Consider the following 15,029-nt stretch of genomic DNA (forward strand, 5'->3'; position numbering starts at 1 on the left):
AGATCTATAGATATATCTATAGATATATCTATAGCTATAGATATATATAGATAAAGTATACACAATAAAAGTCTTATTTTAAATCGGGCTCTATCTTTCATTTCTCTACCATGATGGCGAGCCAGACAGCTTTTTCAAGTCACTCATGGAGATATTCATGATTATGCAGAAAATAGAAATTCACCATGATCAACTTATTGTGAGTGGTCTTTTTTTTTAATAATCGTTCCATCCTTATTCTTGATCTGAAAATGTTTGGGACGCTCTGCTGGTTCACGGTTCATCTCCAGAGAGCATCTTCACTAAAGGTCAACAGAAGCACATCCAGGGGCAAGTGTGGACCACCCAGACACTGGCTCTGATTTATGATGGGTCAGGTACTTCAGGGCCCAGGGCTTCATATGAGAACAGATTCAAACGAGGAGGATGCGATATGAGCAACAAGTTCTGGTTAATTCACTGACGGATGACTCCTTTCCTTTGACGGATGAGGAAATATACATGTAGGTAATTGAGAACCGATTAAAAACATTTGGTGTAGTTTAATTTTCTCAATTAAGTGGTACTAATACTTGCGACAATATACAATATGGGGATGAGCACAAAGACAACAATTAAAATAAATATGTTTTGACTGTCAAAAGACCAAAATTATTATTATTATTATAAAGTAATTTAACATTGACCTTAACATGGGGAATAAAAAAAAAAAAAAGAGATCAGATTGACTACACATAACTTACTCCAACTCTGTTCCATATTGCCTTTATTTCAAAATAAGAGCGTACTGAAGATTGCTTCATCCAAGATGAACAAATCAAAACTTTTAACGTGATAACAATATGTTAGCCTGGATCAGTGAAGCCACAATTGAAGAACGAAGTGCAGGAACTGACGTCCCCTCCTCCAATGGTCCAGAATGACACCAGCTTCAGCCGCTGTTGCATAAAACAGGCTTAAAGTTTGCGTGGCTTGTGGGTCAACTGGCTCATTCTCCTAACTATTGTGTCCCTCATAAAGCTTTTATACAACTCTGTATCTTTACTTCCTTTGGGGTTTCTGGCACCGCCAGTGGGAAAGCAGTTGATAACAGACTATTGTGACAGTGTACAGTGAGGAGAGGCACAGTTATCCACAAACCTACATACATACATAGTGTGTGCAGTGGCTACAACAAGGCATTGTGCACACACAGGCTCAGAGATCTCGCTCCAGCCGCCCCCGTCGGCCTCTGAGGGTACTTGGGAATAAATGCACTCATTGAGACGGGAGCGGAACAATTCTGTAAGTGTTGGGACATAAAGAAAGCAACATTTTACTGCGCAGAGAGACCGTAGCACAAAGCAGCCTTTCATAGGGGCATCATTTGAAAATGATCGAGTTGGAACAGACGAGGATTGATTGTAAGTGATTTAGTGGAGCCTTCTGGACAGATACCTTCCTTATTTATACAGTCAGGTAGGGCCGAGTCCTGACCTACTGTTGACTTGAGTTTTCACTCAATGCAGTCATTGTGGTAGTTATTTTAGCCCAGCGTGTCTTATTTGTTTCTTTAATAGGCTGGAATTTGTACAAACTGCTCTAAATGACCTAAAAGTTTCACACAGGTCAACAGTTTGAGGGCCTGAAGGCAGCAGAGTTTGTGTGAAATTGAGGCTAAATTTAGATTCTCTTAAGATGTTGTGGCTGTGTGAAGTAAACAAACAGCCGGACACGCATTTCTGGTTTCGCCTCTGAAGTTTCCACACCGGCGTAATGTGGCTGAGTGGCTTGAAAAGACAAACGCAACAAACGACGCACGTGTGCCGCTTCAGGACTCGATGAACTGGCTGATGCACTGGTGTGTAGCCTACAGAAGGTGTGTCAGGGAAATTTCGGGGGTGGGGGGAGAGAAACCCCCATGAGTAATCTTGCATTAACCTCATGCAGGTGTCTGCCACGCTTCATGTCTTGTTTCGTTTTCTCCTCGCAGGGCGGCGGGCTGCAGAAGTGGAAACCCTTAACACTGACACCAGAACCACAAAGGTACAATCCCTCATTACGCGCGTACACTCTAGATTCTTCTGTCTGTACTCTGATTTTTTCTTCTTCATCCTAAGAATGATCACAAGTAGGCATGGGACGAGAGGAATATTTCATGCCACAGTTATCCTGGCCAAAGTAATTAAGATTCCTGACATCTCAATAAGTCATCAAAATGTGCTTATATGTCTAAAATGACACTAAAACATACTGGAATCACTTTATCTAAGATATAGGATTGACTCATTGGGTCACACATATGACGCATCTATTTTTTTTTTTTTGAAAAACAATCAATCTTAAATAAGAGAATCATAAATCACAAGCTCCCCCTGCATACAGGATACATACATGCGTTTTAAAAATGGCAACATTCCTGTAGTTTTTAATTAGGCTTTATTTATTACTTCTCTCGTCCACGATAGCGAGCCAGACAATCACTCATGTGAGGAGGATATTCAGCATTATCCCGATGATAGAAATTCACCACGATCAACGTATTGAGTTTTTTTTTTTATTGAATCCTACATCGTCTCATTCCTCATTACAAGTGAGCCTCCTCATCCCAGTGAAAGGCCCTCATTCAAACATCCATCCACAATGATGGCAGCCATTGTTACGCACGTTATTCTTCGAGGGTCGTCATGAATTTTCATGCGTTTCGGTGCCCCGTCATGAGAGACGCTGTGTTGACATCCGTCTAGGCCCAACAGACCGCCGTACTGTACGTTTAGCTGTGACGTCTAGATGCTGCCGGACACAGAAGAAGTCCTGTGCAGCCAGAAGAGAGTTCTCGTAATGCAATTTAGATGTGGAAGAGAGGAATCCAGAGATGGACGTAAACATCTTGTTGACCTCCTTTTCATCCTCGCCTTGCATTATGTACATAAATGCTGTTTTATAAATTAGTCTTAGTCAATATCATCATTACCACGAGCCGTAAAAGGTGACGGATAGGCTATAAAATCCCAGATTTATTTGATTTAAAGTGTAACTCCACTGATTCCTCACATCATTTGGTCTAAAAAAACGTCAGAAAACATTGAAAAATGCCAAACACAAGATCCTAGAGCCTAAGATGGATGACTTCATCGAATGTCTTGTTTTGTCCGACCAACAATCCAACACCCGAAAATATTCAGGTTACAATTACACCAGTGAATATTTTACATCTTTACATCTTTACTAACACGACTAATTAACTACCCAAATGGTCGCTGATTAATTTTTTCGGCATTTATCACATGCCTTTTTGTGCTTTTTCACCTCTTGACACTACAATGTAAAATGCCACTTTTAATGGTAAGTTCTCACATTTGAGAACAGCTGCAACCATTAAATGTACAATATTTTTTTGCTTGAAAAAATGCCTTGAACGATCAACTGATTCTCAAAATAGATTTTACTGTATAGATTGCCCACTTCATCACACAGCTCACATTGATTTTGAAAGAAGTTTTTGGGATGTCTGAGTAAGAGGAGGAGTTGTGAAAGCTGCAGTATATACCTAAAATGACAATCGCTGTCCCGTTCCAGAAAGGTGGTGGTCCTGGAGAAAAATGAAGAGGAGTCGTTTGGTTTTGAGATCCAGGTAAGAGGATTAATAGCGATGTATACCAAAGGGGTGGGGGGATTTGGTAGCCTCTCGAGTGCCATTTAACAGGATTTCCCTGATCGGCCACATCGCTGTCGACAGATGCTGAAACTTGTGTACATCGTATCCTGTAAATCTCTTAATCCCAGCATTTGCCTGCTCTGGCGGGGGTGAAAGGTCACGCATCAGTCAAATAACTGTGTTAGTGTTAGTCCCATGACTCGAGAGAAGAGATGTTGTTATTTCTTTCCCAGCGTCTGTATTTTGAGCAGTGTGGTTTGCTCACACACTTCCCATGTAATACCTGCCGCACTCTCACCCTCTCAGCAAGCCGACGCTTCACTCATTTGACCTCAATCTCCCTCGGCCGCCTTGAAGCGCCGCAACCTCACAATGTCGGCTCTGTCATGCGGACCCCTTTCTTTAAATAGCTTCCTGAAATGGTTCAATATTGACATGGCCTGTTTGAGTTTTCTGCGAGTGGAGAACTGCTTCGAGGAAAAGACATATTGTTCTATTTATGGTTTCGACGGAGGTTCGCGCCCTTCCTGCCCGCGGCCAGGAGGAAGTGAGATCACGAAGGCCAGTTTGACGTTAGAGAGAGAGAGAGAATTTTGAAGCTTTCCCTCCCTCAGTGCCTGTTATGTTAACACCAATGTGGAGTTGAGGATCATAGCATGCAAATTTTATATTTGCGTTCCAACGATATTTGCATGGTTAATGTTTATCTTTCAGGCAGCTGAGATGAAAATGAGCCAGGCAGATCTGAATCATTGCAAATCTTCCATAAAAGACATTCCTCCAAGTTGGATCCATGTCTCAATAAGAGCAACTTGAGTATAGCCGATGGAAACGTTGAAGCTTGTTTGTTGAGCGAACGGAACTCGACCGCTTCAATCGCGTATTGACTGACTGATGGTCGCGTGACGAGGGGAAGTCTATCTGTGGCCTGCAGTGGTCTGACCTTCTGCAGACAGACAATGCGGACCGAAACAAGGAAGTGCATGCAAATACATGTGGAAGTAACAATAAAAGGGTTTCCAAGACAACAAAATATTAGATACATAATAAGGGAGGTGGTATCTTGTTAGCTTGAGAACTTTGTTATGAGTGTTATTGTCCCCCCCCCGTCCAAGAGATCCCCTCCTAAAGTACATTTTTTTTATTGTTTATGTAGAAATACTTGGGGGAAAAAGCATTCCTAAGTTCAGTTTAAAATAAGATACGCCTTTATTGATTGAGCACAAGGACAGAAATTTGTAGTGACAAAAAGGGTTCATAGTGTGTTTTCTTGAAAGGGATTGTAACACAAAAAGACTAACTCTGCTGAAGCCTCAAACATATTTTTAGCTGAACGTTTGTCATTAGTGCAACTTTGGAGTATATTTCATCACAGAATAGAGGCGTTTCTCCCCCATCTCTTACAGTCAAACTGCATTCAGAAGGCATTTATGGACGGAAGGAACAATTACAGTGACTTTCAAAGCACATGTGGGCATATCGGTACTTTTTTAAAATATGTGAACCTGTTCTTTAATGTTGAAAGTCTACCAGCAGTTCCTGTTCAGTCTGACAAGAGAACCAAACGGTTGCGCCACGTCTCTGCATGTTCAGTGATATGATCTGCCTTCCTGCCCTGTCCGTCACGGCTTCCTCAGTTCGCCATTATCAGTCTAGTGTTGTGTATGGCCACATTATTTCAAAACTGTTGACATCAATCCCATTGTGTGAGACAGACCTATACATAAAGTAGAAGGAAGTATTCAAATGTTTTCAGAGCTATTGTTGTGTCTCTTTCAGACTTACGGGCTGCACCATCAAGACCAAAACTCAGTGGAGATGTGCACGTTTGTGTGCAAGGTGCACGATGACAGCCCGGCCCAACAGGCAGGACTTAAAGTTGGTGAGTTTGTGTTTCTCCTTTTTATATGGAGGACTTATTTTAGACCTGGGCAAACACTCGTAATAGACATGAGGGGAAGTGAGCGTGTCAGGAGTTTTTATTTATTTTTTTTGGTTCAGCTCGTCCTCTTTTTTTGTGTCTGCCAGCTAATGCTCGTGTACCGTACGTCAACAAAAGCACCCGCGTGTTTTAGGCCGGCTGTTTAGGGAAGTACAAATTTAACTGTTTGCCTGCTCATTTTCCAGTCAACAAAATGACACGTATTTGCCAGCTCCTCTCACCCATGTGCCAGATAGTCAATAAGGTTAGACAACCTCTAAAATGTAAAAAGTGTTATTTTAATTGGCAAACATTAATTGTTTCCTTATGTGCATCTTTAAATGAAAAAAACACAACGATAGAAACAAGTGCGTGAAACAGTGATTTTTAAAAGTAGAAATATTTATAAGTAAATATTTGTGAAAGTGAGATGAATTTGTATAAATATGTCACTAAATTTTGAAGCTTTTCTGTGTCTCAAGAAAGGCGGTTGCTAAATGAGACTACTAAATGTCATCACCTGAACACTAGTCCGCCTTTAGCTTAGTGGTGGTGATGTGAAGTCATGTGACTCGTGTAGTTGGTTATCTTTTTACTTCTGGTGATTCTATTCACGCTTCCAAAATCATAAAAGTGCTGTTCATTTGTGAAGATTATCTTGCTGAACAAAACCTATAAGTATCATATACGTTTGTTTGCCACAGAACTTTTTTCCCCCCAATAATCCAAAAATCCCATTGGCTCTCTGTCGAGGGAACCAGGGCGACACTAACTTCCGGGCTGGCCTACAGAAATATGTCACCGCTGCAGCACTCTATTACCTCAGGTTTTTAAAACTCATGACCGCTCAGTCACAAGCTGGCCGCTCTCAGCGTTAATGTCTCCATCAGTGTGCCAAAAAAAGGAGGAAGGTGATCCTCCGCCTCCTTCCTTCATCCAACCTGCGTATGTCACTTCAGTTTCACTTCCTACATTCCTCACATGCTCGCTCTATTGTTCCCTGTGTCTCGCTGCGAACACAGCGATGAGCGCATTAAGCAGAATAGGCGGTGGTTTTTGAAAGGGGGAAAATAGTTCTTTGTGCTGAACCCTCCATAAAGGCTCCTGTCACGCATGAGAGTCCACACCACATCTAATAAGTCTGATGTGGAACAATAAGAGTCTCGCAGATAAAGAAAACAAATAAGGCTTTAACACGTTGGAATCAGCTTCAGTTCATTAACGAGCCGTGTGCCACGACTGCACGCGGCTTCCACATTTGTGTTGCACATGTGTCGAGGTTTCATTTGGAATCAAACAAGCCTCAGTTGGCTTCATCTTGCAGTAATTCAAGCCATAGCCGATTTGAAGTGCATCCTGGATGCTGCTGGTTAACAGACGGTGTGTGCGTGTGTGTGTGTGTGTTCAGGGGATACCATCGCGAGTGTGAACGAGGCCACCGTGGAGGGATTTCGGCACAAGGAGATTGTTCAGCTCATCCGGGCGTGCGGCAACACACTCAGGTACACGGATCAATTGTTGACTCAATCATTGTTAATTGTTAATAATGCTTTCGCGTTTTAATTCATTAATGAACATGTTCCATTTAATTTAGAGCTCAAACAAAGATTTGATTTGACAACAAGTTGGAAGCAATTTGATAATTGAAAACGCAAAGTTGAAAGAATCTGATTTGTGTGGAAACAAAAGCCGAACAAGAGTGTTCTGCTGAACTAGGATGTTATAAAGATTTATTCAAAGGAAAACATAATGTCGATTACAAGAGGGACGTGTGACGCTCATTGTGCAAACAACTCAATTAACTTCAAAATAGAGACAGCAAACGTATGAGTAAGAGGAGGGCCATGTTCTAGATATTGTTATATCAATCAAATTCGAGTTTGTGTTACAAGTTTTAACGATTGGTTAATAAAACTTTAAGTCATAGGAATGAATTCTTTCAACGTTGAGAACCACTGGTTTAGTAATTTAGCAAAACGTTTTTTGTTTTTTTTTACAGTTGCTGGTTTTTGCTTCTGAAATGTGAGGACTTGCTTCTAACTTCATATATTTAGTCATTTGCATCTGTTTGTGTTATGGGCTGCCGGTCAGTCAAAGTTAGCAATTGGAAAATGTTGCCTCAGCCTGTGAGAAATTGACATTTCACAGATTAGGCAGGTTTTGCTTGGAAAGAAGGATACAACAATTTGAAAAAGTATTTATATTAATGGCCACAAGCAGGGTGAAAAGCCGGTCAGCACAGATAGGGAATATGGGGATAATGGCGCATATTTTCAGACCGTCTCTCACACCGTTTTTCACTTGAAAAGCGCCGGATATTATTGTGTGAAGATTGAGGGGAAAAGAAGTTCAAGCCCTGAGATAACATTCTTTTAAGTGTCCTGTTTTACTTCATTTTATTGAGCTAAAAAAAGAGTTGTCACCCACACTCTCTTCCTCATCCTCCTCCTCTGCTTGTAAAAGATTAAAAGGACAATTAGCGAGGCCTCGAGAGCTGCTGCTAAAAACGTGAGGTGAACCGCGTCAGAGTGGCAGAGTAGGCAGCGATTTTACAGATTGACATCATCAAATTACCCTCACAACTGGAGTCTGTGTAAACTGTTAAAGTGAACACGAGCGCCATAAATTGTTTACCCACTCATGTAATTCAAAGAAGTTGGTTCACTAAAGTGTCTTGAGTGGAAATTGTATTTGTTCCTTATCCTTCCCCGTCTCTTGTAAACTGTTTGACACCAGACTCATTCCCGCCTCGTCTTATGAAAAGAGTCTTTCATGTTTTTTTGTTTTTTTTTATCGCTATTTACTACCCTTGTTGTTTTAATAAGTGCTTCCCGCTACGCCTAATAACTCAATTGCCTTCTGGTCTTACGCTTAAAGGCTGGAGACGGTTTACAGTGACTCAATCCGAAAAGCGGAGCTGGAAGCCCGGCGGCAGTATCTGAAGGTGAGTGTTTTTTGTTTTTTTTACTGTTGCTGCAGCAGTTTTTCACTAACTGTCAGCAGTGAGTCGGCCTGTTTGTGTATGTCCACCACCCACCCACACGCACACATCCACACCTGTCTCCCCCACAGCACCACCTGTTGCATCAGCAACAGTTCACTGAACTCTGCAGACATTCTCAAACCCGTGGCTGTTAAAAAGCTGCCAGCTTTCTCCCAGAGATTACAGCAGCTGTCCCGCTCTAATCCACCAGTGTGTGAGAGCTGCAACACAGCCGCTCTCTGAGATACTAATCTAACGTTTTAAAGATGAGCCTTCTGCTCAACACGCAGGAACAACATTTATTCATCACTTAGTGGTGCTATCCATGTTACTGAAAGGGGGGGGGAACTTAATTTTAGCATGTTAAATTAGCATTCAACCTTTTGTTTTTCTGTGAATGATCGTATCTTCTATGTGTCCGCAAGAGGAAAGGACAAGGCAAGAGAGTATATAAATAATCAAATGTTTCTGCATATGCAGTGGTTAAGGTTCAAGTTCTGAAATTGTTTTATTAAAGTTCACAATTATTTTAAAAATGTTACTTCAACAGCTTAATAAACAGGCTTGGCAGTTTTTATAGGCCCACTTTGGGTCATGATACATTCTTGTGAATATAATATTTCAAAATCATCCCCCACAAATGGTACCCTGGTAAAGAAAAAACAAAAACGGTTACAATCATATTCGTATGAAGTTGCATGTCAGTTAGTGGTATTTGGGAAAGCCCTCTGGTATGTCATCTTCCTGTTGGCTGAAGCACTTCCTGGTATTTGTCGGTACAGTTTTTCTGTTTGACACATACTGTCCCCTTGACTCATTAGGTAACGGTGGCCAATGCACCTGCAGTGTCGACACGGATAATATGGCTTTTTGTTTTTTTGTTGCTTTGAAAAGTTTGTTGAAACGTCTGTTATACATGAGCTGCAAACTGTTGACCCATTATAGTGTTAATGAACTTGTGCAAACCTTTTGTAGCATCATTTTTTAACTGTACACACGTTTCTTCATGGTGAAAGTAATTTTTCATGAATTGATCTACAGCCTGTTTGTTGTGGTTTTGTTGTCAATCGTTGAACATATCTCTGACTTTCTTTTGTAGCAAACTCTTCACGAGAAATGGGATGAATATCGGTCGTTGATGGTGCAGGAGCAGAGGCTTGTTCATGGTAGATTTTATGTCTTTATTAGTTAATTTTCCTTTATTTCACCAGAATAACCCACTGAGTGTCAATGCTGCTTTTACGTGCTTGTACATACAACATTCTAACAAGCTAACAAACATTCACATGTTCCAAAACTAAGAAATCCCCTGTTCTGCGGTTTGAATAGTTTCCTGCATGCCTTTGTGTTCATTGATACTTAGTTAAATATGTGTCCACCATCTTAACTCTGCCCTTCTCTCCTGTAGGCATAGTGCTCAGCGATGCTGCGGTCTACGAGTCCCTGGAGTCAGCAGGGGTGTACGGCAGCCTCGGCACTCCCAGCCCCGCCACTCGGAGAGCTCTCCACTGCACCGGCAGCACCAGCAGCAGCGCCAGCTTTCTCAGCACGGCCACCGAGGACGACCCTCTCTACCAGACCTGCATGTACCCGGTGGACCGCAGCGTGGACTCGGTCAGCGCCACCGCAGACGAAAAGAAAGAGCAGCAGAAACCGCAGCAGCGGCTCCGACCGGCCAGCGAGCTCTTCACGCCAGCCAAGACGCAGCTGACCCGCAGCGCCAGCACTCGCAGCTACATGAGGGGATCTTCGTCGCCGTCGTCCACCTCAGGGGAGAAGCAGGGAGGATTCAACTCGCTGCAGAGGAAGCCCAAACAGAAGAGCTTCCGCAGGCGCCTCCTCAAGTTCATCCCGGGCTTGAACCGACCGCTGGAGGAGGAGGAGAGCAAACTGTGAGCAGCAAACGGAGCTGTTCACCTCAACTTTGCAGACCCAAAGACTTAAAAGCACCACTGACTGTCGAACTAAATTGCCAAAGAAAAAAGCAGAGACCAAAGTGTATGGCTATACAGTTGCACTTCTCCATGTTTGACCAATGATCATGTGGCTACGTTATAGCCCTCAATGTTTCACAGCTGTAAATAACTTTTGTTTCCTTTTTGTTCTTTAAGTTATTTATTTATTTTAACATGTAACTGTACAGAATGAAGGATTTTTCAGTTTTTACTGCATGCACCAACTTTTATTTTGACATCTGAGGGAAATGACCGTTACAATTTGTCATTCTGCAACGTGACATTTAATAAGAGACAACTGTGATATCTACTTTAGATGATTCATATTGATCCTCTTTTGTTTTTTTCGTCGAAGTCTAAGGTTCCTAAAAATAAATGTTCATTTTCAGATTTTACTCTCGTTATTTTGTGCAGAACTTGTAAGAAAAGCTTTTTTTATTCCACAAGCCACAACTGTTTGTGGGAATTGTAGCTGCCAAACTTAAATTAGCACAAAGACCTCGAGTGTACACACAATCTGTTTGTAATTTTCGCCTATAGAGATGTGTCCTACTCCATGTGATACTTTTAAATATAGCAAGCCTTCAAGGTTCCACAACTCTTCCTCCATTTTAAGAATGTTATCACTCGAGTTCTGGAGGTGAACGTCTGGCCTCGGATGGTTTGAGGCTTTTTGTGGTGCGAGGTATCCAGAAGGGAGGCTGTTGTTTCGGCTATGAGACAGCTTATTGTTGGGATGATAGTGAGGAATGTGCGGAGAAAGGCATGACCCAAAATTCCAAACGCAACCGCTTTCTTTCAGCTCCTGCAAACGAATGCTGATTCTTCCACGCTCGCATATTCCCATGGTGGCTTCAGTTGTCCAAGAGCTCACTGTGTGTGTGTGTGTGTGTGTGTGTGTGTGTGTGTGTGTGTGTGTGTTGGACGGGGGTTTGTTGGAGTCTTTTCATTCCTGGCTCCCAGCTGACCCATGAGGTCATGGTGGTCACTCTCTCCAGCGTTGATCTCTTTTGTCCTCTGCCGCTCATTCACAGATGCGTCAGGAGTGTTGATGATGGTGAACGACGGTATGTGGCCATGTGTTAGAGCCGAGCCCTCCGACTGTCGTGGGCCCATTAAGGAAAAGCAGGGAGGGGGTGACATAAGGGATTGTCATGCAAGCTCGCCGGGGCTTGAAACATGGGTTTAGAGCGACTGGGCAGAATGCATAACGAGGGGATAATTATTCAAGATGATGGTACACTAAAAACAATGTTTGAAAGGGCCATTTAACAGAGACAATGCCTAAACAAGGAGGGTGCTCAGCAATTAGCCCAGTGGGCCATTAGTATAGGGGGGATGGCTAGCCAATAATACTGTTTCAAATGTTTGGATGTTGCCTGACTGCTAAAACACCACTGTTGATCCAAAGACTATGCGGTGAATTTGTTTTGCAGCAGTGTGTTTGAGTTTGAACTGCAGATGGAGGTCAGTGTCTGCTTCCTGAGTGGATTTCCCCCCACTATTCCAAGTATGATTACTTATTTAGTTCTGAAAGGCTGAATCAGTTTCTCTCCAGGTGTTCTCAAAAGAAAACGATCAACAAAATGACATACTGGTGTTTAAAAGCAAAATACTGCAACAGAAAATTCATTCATGACAGCTAAAAAGAGAGAGCACTTTCATTTAGTGGAGATGGAGATCATGGCTACAAATAATTAATAAACGGTGAACACCATATTTTAGAGTTATCAAATGTCTTGTCCAAAAACTCCACAATAATATATGACCAAGAACGTTCAACCATGAAATGTTTGGCATTTTTGCTTTTGCTCGATTCATTTTCTGTCGATTGACTAATTGATTTCCAAAAGTGAAAATGTCTTTCCTCGTTTTTGTTGAGGAGCATAATGCAGGATAAGAAAGCCAAAGAGCTCATTTTCTGCAGTCATCCAAAAGCCAATGGGAAAAGTCCCATTGGCTTTTTGTCTCGGGACCCAGTGCGATGCTAACTTCCGAGGTCGGACTGATTTCTGAATTTGCAGTCTTCAGACACTAAAAAACTGTACTGACCAGTCCGGTCCTGTAACCGCCAGTCAGTGGTGTGAAATGAGAAGAGGAAGCAGAAGGCCCTGCAGGACGCAGTTGAGCCTCTGTGGTCAAACAGCTCAGAGTGCTCTTACTCAAGCATGGCGTGCGTCACAGTTTCTGATGGGCCGTTAGTGCCTCTGGTTAAATTAATGGATCAGTGCAGATGTTCTTGTTTGTTAAAATTAAGGAAGCGGTTTGGTGGTTGTGCTCAACACTCACATCATCTATAAACACTTGCACAGAAAAGGCACCAGACAAAACCACCAATCTTATTCCCACGCAAGAAATATTCCCATGTCAAGCAGAAATATTCCTCAAAAAGTTGTGTCTTAAAGTATGGGAGGCCTGTTGTCTGTTGTGCCTGATAGTGATATAGGAGAATGAGTGGATTGTCAAGGCACAGGATGTGGTTGACAAATGTGACAGAAATCCACCATAAAGATAAGAGAACACAACGGTTGAATAAAGACAGCATGGCATGCACGTGATTATCTCCATGTTTGTCTGTCCCTGTGTGTGTTTAACAAAGAGAGAGAACAGGTAATGTGCCGTTAAAGGAGAAAGCACGACACCAGACTGGACACCTGCCTCGAGAGACAACAGGTGAGAATTAACATATTCAGGGTCAAAATTTATAGACAATAATAATCCTTTACTTCTAAAAATGTCCATAAAAGAGTGATTTTAGCACCATCAAGGGGAAACGAAACTGTCCAGCGTGACTTGAGTGAATCAGTACACTAACGCTCCTCATAATCAGTATCTAAGGTAAAGATTCTGCATTTTGTTTCCCAGCAGCAGCAGTGAGCTGATACGTTAACGGTCATATTGTCTCTTTGTGGCTTTTACAGCCTTCTTTGTTGACACTGCTGCTCATAATTTCCACCCAGCAGCTCGTTATGGACGTCTCGGTTATACAGTCAAAACCTCCTATTTAAGAGCTGGACAGCTTTGTATTTTATCAACCACCCTAGATACAGTCCATAAAAAGTTTTCCATTACATTTCAACATGCATGGTGCTTGATTAATAAGATTCAATAAGATATAAAAAATAGCTGCTGACATAAAAGAATATCTTAAAGGTTCTGAAAACATGTTTTCTCAATCAGCTTCTTATTATGAGCGATGAGGTCCAACATGAACAATTTTCTTCCAAAGTCTTTTGGTTATTGTACATTAAAGATTTTTGTTTTGCGATTTTTTTTGTGTGCGTTGTTTTTTGCTGGTTGAGGGTGAGGCCCTTAATTGGAAAAAAAGGGGATGTATTTACATATTTCCAGTTACAGTTCAATGTTTGAATCAATATCTGATGGCAGTTGTGTGGTTTGTTTGCAACTGTTGCAAGGTGCTATCAATAAAATCTGATCAAACAAACGCCCACACAGTCCTGATGAAGCAGATAAGATGAGTATTTGAGTGTAACTAAGGAGGTTTTTAACAGTTTTTTAAACATGTTTAAACAGTATCCAAAACTGTAGTAACACTTAAGATGAAAGCACTTAACAGCAGGTTACCTCCTGGTCCTGACCAAGCATCAGTATGCAACATGGAAGGTCTGATAGAAGAGGTTGCATAATGAGTTGCATTATGGGAATTGTAGGATAATGTTTTGGACTAAAATCCAGGGTGTGTCAGCCTCTGATGCATCATTGGACTATTATTTTGTTAGTTTTAATTTTGAGGGGGAGGGGGGTAACTGCAGACCTACAGGGTCAACAAAAGTTTACAGTTACTGGAGCAACACCTTTTATTCATCATATCTCTTCATGTGGCTATCTCCAGTTACAAAGTAAGACCTTAAATGACTCCCCCACACATACACATACACGGACGTAACCTCACACACACACACACTACCGGTATATGTATTTTCTGTTTAAGCGAGTGACAGGTGTGAATGTCTCTGTCAGTGAATAGTCTGTGCTTTTATTTTCCTGTGCTGCTCATATGTCAGGCAATCATGACCATTTAGCTTTAAGGCTATACAGGAAACACAACAGCAGCATGTGGCAAGTATCAGTGTATATTTAGGGGTGAATGAATGACTCATTTGTAAGCTTAGTAGTCGTAGACTTAGTCCTAATACAATACACATGTGACTGTGTTTTATTTAAACTCTGCATCTCTATTTCTCTCTTTTATGTCCTGCTTCTAAAAGCTCCAGTAATACATTAGATCAGGAACAAAATCTGGATTAAACTTAATCATTTTCAAGGTATTTGTCTTTGATTTGAGATATTTTACTCAAGTTGTGAAACATGTACAGTGGATGTAGGCTACATATGGTGTACGATACACCTCAGTTATTAAACGGGTTTTTGTTTTATGTTGACACAAAGTCAGATAAGGAACCACCTGCCAACGTTCAGTCACTTCCAGTCTGATCTATACTCTCTCTCTCACCCACACACACACACACACACACATGCACAGAGAGAGAAAAAACATAAAATGTTACTAAA

The 15,029-nt window shown here is 41.7% G+C and overlaps 1 protein-coding gene across 1 annotated transcript in view; it reads left to right on the forward strand.

Annotated features, from left to right (window-relative positions):
• tamalin (trafficking regulator and scaffold protein tamalin) overlaps positions 1–13,370 on the forward strand; it is a 24,217-nt gene extending 10,847 nt beyond the window's left edge. Inside the window, exons 2-8 of the mRNA XM_031845613.1 lie at positions 1,973–2,025; positions 3,559–3,613; positions 5,417–5,519; positions 6,967–7,060; positions 8,436–8,502; positions 9,641–9,707; positions 9,950–13,370. Of these exons, the coding sequence (XP_031701473.1) occupies positions 1,973–2,025; positions 3,559–3,613; positions 5,417–5,519; positions 6,967–7,060; positions 8,436–8,502; positions 9,641–9,707; positions 9,950–10,437 (927 nt within the window). The 3' untranslated portion in view covers positions 10,438–13,370. The remainder of the gene's footprint in view (positions 1–1,972; positions 2,026–3,558; positions 3,614–5,416; positions 5,520–6,966; positions 7,061–8,435; positions 8,503–9,640; positions 9,708–9,949) is intronic.
• The last annotated feature ends 1,659 nt before the right edge of the window (positions 13,371–15,029 follow it).

Source organism: Anarrhichthys ocellatus, unplaced genomic scaffold (genome assembly GCF_004355925.1).
Source record: "Anarrhichthys ocellatus isolate YVR2014 unplaced genomic scaffold, GSC_Weel_1.0 scaffold5, whole genome shotgun sequence".
NCBI classification, from domain to species: Eukaryota; Metazoa; Chordata; class Actinopteri; order Perciformes; family Anarhichadidae; genus Anarrhichthys; species Anarrhichthys ocellatus.